General features: G+C 39.5%; 2 protein-coding genes across 2 annotated transcripts; both read right to left on the reverse strand.

Annotated features, from left to right (window-relative positions):
- Positions 1-1083: 1083 nt before the first annotated feature.
- On the reverse strand, positions 1084-4065 carry LOC110989076 (myelin P2 protein-like). The gene is made up of 4 exons (XM_022253190.2): positions 3783-4065; positions 2833-3008; positions 2415-2528; positions 1084-2029 (listed from the first exon to the last, which is right to left on the reverse strand). Exons 1-4 carry the CDS (start codon positions 3850-3852, stop codon positions 1979-1981), a joined length of 411 nt encoding a protein of 136 aa, XP_022108882.1. The 5' UTR covers positions 3853-4065; the 3' UTR covers positions 1084-1978.
- A 3063-nt stretch (positions 4066-7128) lies between these two features.
- LOC110989077 (fatty acid-binding protein, liver-like) lies at positions 7129-10458 on the reverse strand. The gene is made up of 4 exons (XM_087141711.1): positions 10059-10458; positions 9039-9214; positions 8647-8760; positions 7129-8148 (listed from the first exon to the last, which is right to left on the reverse strand). Exons 1-4 carry the CDS (start codon positions 10126-10128, stop codon positions 8098-8100), a joined length of 411 nt encoding a protein of 136 aa, XP_086997837.1. The 5' UTR covers positions 10129-10458; the 3' UTR covers positions 7129-8097.
- Between the last annotated feature and the right edge of the window lie 648 nt (positions 10459-11106).

Genomic DNA, 11106 nt, shown 5'->3' on the forward strand with positions numbered 1-11106 from the left:
GGAAGTGGATCACTTATTTCGAGCCGACCCGTTACCGACACCTCCGTCGACAGCGCTGCCACCAGGTGGAAAATTTATAGGCCCTGAACTTCAGGGGTTCCGCCTCACCGGTTTAGTATTTTGAGATCTAAGACAAAGATTCGCCGTCAAATATATGACCAAGTGAAGAGATAAGTCAAGCAATTAAGAATGTACTATTTTCTTATGGACAGACAATCTACTCGAGGAATTTACAGTGCAGACAACTTTCAGAACAAATCATCAATAATAATTCAATTCAAGTCTGACGACATCAAGAAGACGAGGGCAAGGATTAACCGAGAATAATTTTTCACTGCAATGGGATTAGGTGCAAATTATAAACAACCGTCTTAAGAATTGAGAGTAGGGTCTAGGCAGCAAGTCTAAACAACGGTAGAGCAACACCTGTCCCTACCAATTCACATGGTCTTCAACAATAACTCTCTTATAAAAATCCTTAATAACTCTAGGCACCACCTAGGACTCTCTTTAACCGTAAATATCACTAGGCAACTCCTGTGCCTCTCTTAAATTTTAACGCCGCAAGACTTTATCCAAGGCCTCTGACGGGTCTGCCAGTAGTTTCTTGAATATCCTGACCCCCTATTACACTGGAGATAATTCGTAAGATTATATTTATTTTCGCCTGGCTCCTCTTTCCAAATTCCAAAATAACTTACTGTGTGCTTCCAATAAGCCTAGATATACGACCTCCTCAGCCTCTCCTCGTCTGCTCCTCTAACAGAACTGCTCCTCAGTCAATTTCTCAGTCCCTGGTCTTCTTTTATTATCCCAACTAATTTCTCCCTTGCAAGATCCCGTCCCGATTCAGTGTTTATTATGCCCAAATACACAGTTCCTCTGCCTGCTCGTCAGTTCCTCTTTTAATCAGTGATCAGCAGCACAAGTCAACCCTAACATCCAAACATCCAACCCAACTCACTGAGAATCTGGCGTTTTTATACTCTTGAACAGCGCGTCATACGTGGAGCTGACCGTACACGTAGTAGATAAGCCACGCCCATAAGGTTCTACTGAATGAAATTACTATTCACAGAAGAATTTTCATCCGCTCGAAAAAAACACCTGTTTTTAATAACACCTACACTCATCAGTTAAAGCATCAAATTAATCCTTAACTCTCAGTCTTCTTCTAGTCTTCTGTAAAATCACCTAAATTCCTCGGAAACATGAGTGAAAGAATCATGAATGAATGTAAACACGCCGTACTTTGTGCAAAGTGCAGTGAATGTCATGTCATTAATATTCACGAGCACTGTCTACCAAAGGCAATTGACTATTGCCTATTGGTCAAGGAGGAATTTTACGCTTGCGCACCACCTGCCTGCATGCTAACAAGATGGCCCCGTAGTAATGGTTACTAAATCTGTTGGTCGGATTTCTCCATACATGTACGTTTTTCGTATAAGGTGGCAATCAAATGAGTGTTTCATTACGATTCCAAAGGGAAATCAGTTCCGTTGTGATTGTAGTTTACACTGCAAAGGCGGTAATACTTGAATCATCGAAATGAAAACAGATAGACATTCACAGAGATGGCTTGTTTTAAAGAATTAGCTATTGTGTTTGGTTTCCACACATTGAATTTTTTTTCTATCAAGAACTTGTACATGTTTTATGCTACGGACAGCTATTTTGAAGAGGTTATGCGTCAAGACATTATTCGAGACCAATAACAACGAGGTTAAAGAATGGATTTTGAAGCTGCTTCAATTTTGACGAAGGAATGTGTCTATATATGAATGTACATTCAGAATACGTCTGCTGATATTAAGTTTTACATTTTAAATTCTTGTGCACTCCCCAATTTTATGCGTTAGCCTCTAAAAAATCTGCTTGTCATTGCTCTTTGAAAAATCTTCTTGTCATTGCTGTCTGGGATCTTTGGGAGTTTGGAGATGTCGATGCGTTCATGCAATGGTTGATCTTTGGTGTGTTAGATCCTCTTGTACAAGCGTGTTGCCACAATATCGTCAAGTATGCAAGTCTGAAATTAAATGAAATATGATGGAGAATACCGTCATTAGCAAACAATTGTATAGCATTACTTAAGACGTTTACTTACATGTTGATGTAGGGCTACTTCTTTATTAGTATAGCCATCGATAACTGTGCATAAACTCGACTGTGAGCCAGTTGGAAAGATTTGCTTTCACTCAGACATTGAATGAAGCAAGATCATTTGAAATAAGTCTTCGTATTATTGGTGATGGCTCGGTCCTAAAACTAACCTCTTATTACTCAGAGGAGAACAATGCACGAAGCAAACAAATTAATTGCATTTTCAAAGTTTTGTTCATCAGTCGTTTGCATAACACTTTCAGTTGTTAAAGTCTTAGTTGTTAAAACGTTTGATTTAGTATTATCCTTACCACTTTCAGATCTCCACTTTCTGTCAGCTCTCTTATGTATGTCACCTGTTTTCCTTTTCCGTCACGGGGTTTCTCAATTTGGGTCAATTTGTCATCATTAAGAGTGACAACATTCTGTTGAAAGATTTCAGTGAGAATGGATTATGAAATAATTTGTTATCATGGTGGAGGGGAAGCCGACAGTATGTATCGGAATAATTGAGTGTATTATGAAGGGACGCAGTACTGGTCCAATTATCCGTCACGAAAGTCTTATTTCTTTTTCAATGTTCAGTCATTGTTTCTTCTATGCTCAGCCGTAGCGAAAGTTTTATTTCTTTCTCAATAATTGGTCATTGGCTCTTCTTTGCTCACTTTCGGCTGTTAACTCTGATTTCGAAGAAAGGTTTGACATGGTCAAGGTCCGTCAGTCCCTAACCTTTGTTTCTCTGCCATCTTGTGAGGTGGCTTCGTACTCTTCGCCCAATGTGAACTCCACTGTGATGTTCTTAAATGTGGATTCGGTGATAAACTTAAAGTGCTTTCCATCGTCTGTTTGGATCGTTAGTGTTGGTTTGGTAGTGCTGCCAACTTTCCGCAGAAGGACATTTACTCCTGTGAGAAGACCAGAAAGTAGAATTTAGCTTGGCTTTGGCTGTGGATAAGTTGAGTAGGAGGCCTGTCCGTTGATTTGTCATCTCTGTCAGTTTCTAGAGGTCTTTGTCAGGAGGATTAGTGCACCGAGGCAAAGCTTTTAGGGGATGTTAATCTTTGCCACGCCCCTGCTTTGACTTTTCATGGTTTAAAATGAGATGAAAGGCAATAGCGAATTTAGATTAACATAAACGTGATAATCTCGATATTGGAATTTTCTGTCCAAATTTTAATAAGTGAGACACAGTAATCTGCTTGCTGGAATTGTAGCTTGCGCCTATACATTGTTAAAATATCAATCATAAACACGTAAGCCGTATAAAATTTGACAAGTAAGACACTGTCTGACGCCCCAATTCGTTGCAACAAAATGTTGCGTGTCTGGTCACATTATTGACACGTGTGAGCTGACCCGAAAAACCTTCTTAAAAATGAGTAAGCATTGGGATACACCGCGTACAGGGGAATTACTTTCTCTTCTGGTAGGCTGGTATACTTTTATAATACCATATTTTGCGCCAAATTAGCAAAATTATGTATGCTCTGTCAGTAATGTTTATGAGGCTTGTCGACCACATCGTCGCTAATTGACGCTTTCATGAAACGCATGATTGCATATTGCATGTCGGATTACACTGTGAACTTAGACGTTCCATCTATATCAAAACCTCACAATACATCAGTTTTATGCGATTGCTTCCAATCGCCTAACTAGGCCTAACTAGTAAAACTTACCTAGAGCTTGCATAAACTGCTCGAAATTTTCACTGTTATCCAACTTGTATTTGCCACTGAATTGAGCCATAGTTGGAAGTAAACAGTTGCTATGTCAAGTCTTTAAATATGAAGACGATACCTCAACTGCAATCAGTTTGTTTGAGTCAATCGAAAAGGTGCACTGACGCGAGCGATATCCCCCTGAAACCGTGCTATGCGCTGGTCTGTTATAGCCCGGTGAGATTCTGTCTGCTTAAATCCGGCTTTGCAACCGTGGCACCATCGCTCATCAACATTATACACACCCTGATAACGGACAAATCAGTTACAAGCGTAATATCGAACTAAGGCACCTGTTTTGGGTTGCGCATGCGTGGATGGAAAATAGTTCACTGATCTGAGCGCGGTACTTAAACGCATGCGTGGGAATGCATATTTTATTGCGGAGTAAAGGCTACGTTTGCTTAATGCTGAAGTCCAAGTCACATAACCAGATAATTTTGAAGTGAGACACCTCTTGTCTCCGCGATATTTCCATTAAGTGTGAGCAGCCTTTGCCAAGATAAACCTTGAACAATGGAGTAGTCAGCACTGAACTTTAGATTTTACAGTGCCTTTAATCAGTATATCTTCTCAGTAGCCACATCGGTTTCTAGCCCTTTGATATCATTGCCCTCGTTTACCCGTCTAGGTAAACATTAATGTTTAGTATAATTTTTTCCCAACCAAATGTTAATTGAAGTAATGATCAGTCGGGTAAATGTCTGCAATTGTGCTGATCATGGTGGTGGAAATGTCCTATTTCTTCTACATATAAAATGAGGAAGCTTTTATTTATCGTCTTTAAATTGGAAAGGCTCTACTTGTCTTGAACAATCAGTCTGCATTTGAGCAATTTTAAGGCGTAGTGAAGATCAGACAACCAAAAGAGTGCACTGAACTTTGACACCGTGGTTTTAAGAAATTTCAGTTGATGTAGAAGCGTAACTGTACACTGTACAAAGTATGAGTTTGCGACTAAATTTTGAATAATAATCCAGAAATAAATTTATCATAAGTGACTGCTCGTTATACTAAGTGAAACATACGGAAACTTGAGACATGTTATTGACCACGTTACCCTGACAACGGGTCATTTGTAAATCTTTATCAGATTGGCTATTAAGTTAACTTTTTGGGAAGGCAAACAGTCGTTGCACGTCTATTATCACTTGGTGTCAGCGATAGTTTTATTGATAACTTTTTCAATTAAAGATCAGTCACACTGCTTTTATGCAAAAAGGTTATTAAATAGGGAATTGGTTATTATTAGCCACATAATGACTAACGTGGCAGCTTCTCTTCGCATTAAAAAAAATTATCGTTTAGGGGGAATTCAGCTTCGCCAAAAAATGCATCGATGGGGGCAGCAAACAAATCTAGCGATTAATGATGTCATGATAATACGGCTCTCGTTTCCCAAGAGTTTCTTGACCTTGCGGCCGTATATAAAAAGCAATAAGCATCACAAACGATCTCAATGAGTAAATTCTCGGTTTGCAATTTCAACATAAGAAAACCTATGCACTGAACTATGTCTTCCCTGACATCACAGCAACAGCGCCCTCATCTGTCTGGGAAAGCGTTGATAGTATAAAAACTTTCAAAAGTACCTTTTTCAGTGTATTCAACCAGATCGAAATGTAAAAGTTTTCATACGTGTAAGAAGAGAACAAAGTTTCAGAGAAATTGCATCTGAAAAAAAATCATACTAGCTACACTTAAAAGGAATAAACCCTTTGCTAACCAAGCATCAATGCCCCATGAGGTCACTAACACACACTAGCTGCCATGTGTATGACACACAGTTGGAATCTGTGTAGGTTGTGGTTAGCCTTTCGTCAAGGCCTTCGTGGCTGTGTGTATGTGTAACTGCGTGCAAAGCGACTGGACAGGAGACCAGGAGGGTGGCGCAGCCACGAGGTCTTTTCTGTTTTTTGTGGTGAATTATTCATAAGCTTATTGATATGTATTATTCATAAATTTCATGTAAAATGTTAACCAATCGCAACGCAAATGTCTTCTTGTTTCGTCCATTTGTTAATAAGGGCCAAAAGAGTTGAGTTTATGTCACAGACGAAATGGAAATGTTGAGATAACATGTATGATGCTTGTTTTGGGCATGGCGGGGGATACTGGTGCTGAAGTTGGAGCAGCACCAGCAGTGCGTGAAGGCCTAAGCTCAGCCACAGTCTCACTCTCAGGCAGTGGTCATCGAAGCCAGTCAAAGCAAAACGGCAGTGCTTGAAATATGGAGCTTTTACCATATCCTGTGGGTAAAAAGACGAAAACATCACGCCCGCGTACATATGCTCCAATAGCCTGACGCAGCAACGGTTTAAACTCGGCAAGTTGAAGTTTTCCAGCAGCATATTCTAAAGAACTGTCCAAATACTGCTCAGACAATTGACCTGCACTCACGGCCGCCGACACACTTGACACGCTCGCCATCTTTTGTATACTTTCAATTTACAAAATAGGTTAATGTGTGCTGACCCCCCTCGCTTATGATTGGTTGGGATTTTTGCTACCCCAACACGTAGCCAAATTGAGAACATAAAGAAAAAAATAAGAAATTCCTGACAAGTTGGAAAAGGCCTCTTGGCTGCGCCACTTGTGCATGTGGTCTCCGGTCCAGTCGCTTTGCAGTTAAACACACACAGCCACGAAGGCCTTGACGAAAGGCTAGGTTGTGGTTACAGTGTCATGCAGGCAACTGCAGGTTTGCCCGAGTGGGCGTGCCAGAATCCCTTCGATGATGTGTACTGACATATATGATAGTCGGTCATACTCGGACAAATAGCCTACTATAGCTACTCACCTGTTGAAGGAACATACCATATCCTAGAATGTGAAGACATACGGTATAAATACTAAGAGTGGGGGGGTCCTTTCTACATCACTCAACACACTGTTTCTGTTAGCACTTGAACCGTTACTAGAGTGATCTAAATGCTATCCAGACCCTTGGGGTATATGTTATAATTGTGCTTTGTTTTACATCTTGATTCCAGGAAAAGTTGACTCTAACTTGGGTACCTGTAGATGCCATATTCCACATTCATAGCACTTATGCATACTTGTTGGCGTCTGTTATGGATCATTTTAATCCTCGTAGTTCTGTGGTAATTTTTCTCATGTACCATTTTTTACAAGATACTTCTCTATTGTGAATTGGCCGTATTGTAAAGGTCCTAGAGATTTCATATATACTTTTTTCGATTTTTATTTTCGTTTCCAAACCTTGAAAAATTACAACATGAAACCCCTGACATGCCAAAACTAGTGAACAATTGGGTTAAAACTCATAACTCGATCTGGTGAATACAGTTTAATTAAAGGTAGTTTATTGACTAGAATATAGACAGTTAAAAATTCGGGAAAAGTTCGAATACCTTGTTTAAAAACGATGAGATGCTATAAATTTCTGATGCTAATGACTGAAAATACTGTTCTTTTTAAAAACTGCTCAGACCACCCTGCCATTTTCGTTAATTGGGCTTGCTATTCTGAGTCGTCTCTTCAGCAGGGAAGTACTTCAAGTATGAACAAATCCGATGAGACGCCTTTCCGAGGGGCCATTTACACTCACGTAGCTGTCTCAACCTGAGCGCACGCGCGCCCTTCGGCAATTGACTATTGCCTATTGGTCAAGGAGGAATTTCACGCTTGCGCACCACCTGCCTGCATGCTAACAAGATGGCCCCGTAGTAATGGTTTCTAAATCTGTTGGTCGGATTTCTCCATACATGTACGTTTTTGGTATAAGGTGACGATCAAATGAGTGTTTCATTACGATTCCACAGGGAAATCAGTTCCGTTGTGATTGTAGTTTACACTGCAAAGGCGGTAATACTTGAATCATCGAAATGAAAACAGATAGACATTAACAGAGTGGCTTGTTTTAAAGAATTAGCTCTTGTGTTTGGTTTCCACACATTGAATTTGTTTCTATCAAGAACTTGTGCATGTTTTATGCTACGGACAGCTATTGTGAAGAGGTTATGCGTCAAGACATTATTCGAGACCAATAACAACGGGGTTAAAGAATGGATTTTGAAGCTACTTCAATTTCGAGGGAGGAATATGTCTATAGATGAATGTACATTCAGAATACGTCTGCTGATATTAAGTTTTACATTTTAAATTCTTGTGCACTCCCCAATTTTATGCGTTAGCCTCTAAAAAATCTGCTTGTCATTGCTTTTTGAAAAATCTTCTTGTCATTGCTGTCTGGGATCTTTGGGAGTTTGGAGATGTCGATGCGTTCATGCATTGGTTGATCTTTGGTGTGTTAGATCCTCTTGTACAAGCGTGTTGCCACAATATCGTCAAGTTTGCAAGTCTGCAATGAAATGAAACATGGTGGACAATACTGTCATTAGCAAACAATTATGTGGCATTACTTAAGACGTTACATGTTAGTGTTGGCATTGTTCACATAGCATATCAGTTTTAGCTCTTATACTGCTGCCCTATTAGTATTGCCATCGATAGCTGTGCAAAAAGTCGACTTTGATCTCTCTTTTTGTACAGCCTTGGGAAGAACCAGTTGGAAAGATTTGCTTTTACTCAGATATTGAATGAAAACAAACATATACCGGTAGTGCTTGCAAGCTTTTCCGATTTCATTCATTTTATTTGCACGGTAATTTGAAATAATCATCGTATTATTGGCAATACCTAGGTCCTAAAACTAACCTCTTTTTACCCAGAGGAGAACATTGAACGGAATAAACAAGTTAACTTTATTTTCGAAAGTTTATTCTTCGTCTGGGGAAACAGACACTTTCAGTTGTTAAAGTCTTAGTTGTTAAAACTTTTGATTTAGTATTATCCTTACCACTTTTAGATCTCCACTTTCTGTCAGCTCTCTTATGTATGTCACCTGTTTTCCTTTTCCGTCACGGGGTTTCTCAATTTGGGTCAATTTGTCATCATTAAGAGTGATGACATTCTGTTGAAAGATTTCAGTGAGAATGGATTAAGAAATAATTTGTTTTCAGGGTGGAAGGGAAGCCGACAGTATGTATTGGAATAATTGAGTGTATTATGAAGGGACGCAGTACTAGTCCAATTATCCGTCACGAAAATCTTATTTCTTAATATTTGGTCACTAGCTCTTCTTTGCTCACTTCCAGCTGTTAACTTTGATTTCGAGGAAACGTTTGACACCAAACCTCGTTCCTAAACATGGTCAGGGTCCACGGGTCCCTAAGATTCTTATAAACTAACCTTCGTCTTTCTGCCATCTGGTGACGTGTCTTCGTACTCTTCACCCAAGGTGAACTCCACTGTGATGTTCTTAAATGTGGATTCGGAGATAAACTTGAAGTGCTTTCCATCGTCTGTTTGGATCGTTAGTGTTGGTTTGGTAGTGCTGCCAACTTTCCGCAGAAGGACATTTACTCCTGTGAGAAGACCAGAAAGTAGAATTTAGCTTGGCTTTGGCTGTGGATAAGTTGAGTAGGAGGCCTGTCCGTTGATTTGTCATCTCTGTCAGTTTCTAGAGGTCTTTGTCAGGAGGATTAGTGCACCGAGGCAAAGCTTTTAGGGGATGTTAATCTTTGCCACGCCCCTGCTTTGACTTTTCTTGGTTTAAAATGAGATGAAAGGCAATGGCGAATTTAGATTAACATAAACGTGATAATCTCGATATTGGAATTTTCTGCCCAAATTTTAATAAGTGATACACAGTAATCTGCTTGCTGGAATTGTAGCTTGCGCCTATACATTGTTAAAATATCAATCATAAACACGTAAGCCGTATAAAATTTGACAAGTAAGACACTGTCTGACGCCCCAATTCGTTGCAACAAAATGTTGCGTGTCTGGTCACATTATTGACACGTGTGAACTCACCCGAAAAACCTTCTTAAAAATGAGTAAGCATTGGGATACACCGCGTACAGGGGAATTACTTTCTCTTCTGGTAGTCTGGTATACTTTTATAATACCATATTTTGCGCCAAATTAGCAAAATTGTGTGTTCTTTCAGAAATATATTTATGAGGCTTGTCGACCACATCGTCGCTAATTGACGCTTTCATGAAACGCATCTCAATCGAAAAAGAGAAAAATGTTTCTGAATGTGCATTTTCAAGTAGAGGAAATCCATTTTACTCGTGCATGATTGCATATTGCATGTCGGATTACACTCTGAACTTAGACGTTCCATCTATATCAAAACCTCACAATACATCAATTTTATGCGATTGCTTCCACGTTTTAAAAGGCCTAACTAGTAAAACTTACCTAGAGCTTGCATAAACTGCTCGAAATTTTCACTGTTATCCAACTTGTATTTGCCACTGAATTGAGCCATAGTTGGAAGCAAAGAGTTGCTATGTTAAGTCTTTAAATATGAAGACGATACCTCAGCTGCGATCGGTGTATTTAAGTCAATCGAAAAGGTGCTCTGACGCGAGCGATATCCCCCTGAAACCGTGTTATGTGCTGGACTGTTGTGCCGGTGGGATTCCGTCTGCTTACATTTGGACTTTACCACAGTGATTTTAATACTTGCTAACATATACACACCCCGAGAACGGACAGATCAGCTACGAGCGTAACATCAAACTAAGACACTTGTTTTGAGGTGCACATGCGTGGATGGGAAATAATTCCAGCGCTTCACTGATCTGAACGTCGTTCTTAAACGCATGCGTTGGATTGCACGCTTAATTGCTGAGTAAAGACTATGTTTGCTTAATGCTGAAGTCCAAGTCATATAACCAGATAATTTTGAAGTCAGACACCTCTTGGTTCCTCTATATTAGCGCCACTAATCTTTGCCCAGATAAACATTGAACAATCGACGAAGTAAACACTACACTATAGATTTTAAAGTGCATTTTATTCAATGTAGCTTCTCAGTAGCCACATCGGCTTTTTTCCCTTAGTACACCAGTGTCTTTGATATCATCGCCTTTGTGTGCTCCTATCTCGGTAAACATTAATGTTACTGAAATTTTCTACCAACCAATTAAGCACTGATCAGTTACTCTGGCAAATGTCTGCATTTTACTCACCATGTGAAATATCCTATTTCCTCCCCATATAAACCTCATCGGAGGAAGTTTTTACTTATTGTCCTTGAATCGAAAAAGTCTTACATTTTTTGAACGACCAATGTGCATTCGAGAAATTTTAATGCGTAGTGAAGATAGACAACCAAAAGAGTGCACTGACCTTTGACACCGTGGTTTTAAGAAATTTCAGTTGATGTAGAAACGTAACTGTACACTGAACAAAGTATGAGTTTGCGACTAAATTTTGAATAATAATCCAGAAATAATTTTAT

Source organism: Acanthaster planci, linkage group LG09 (genome assembly GCF_054643075.1).
Source record: "Acanthaster planci isolate LZ-2023a linkage group LG09, COTS_SCS, whole genome shotgun sequence".
NCBI classification, from domain to species: domain Eukaryota; kingdom Metazoa; phylum Echinodermata; class Asteroidea; order Valvatida; family Acanthasteridae; genus Acanthaster; species Acanthaster planci.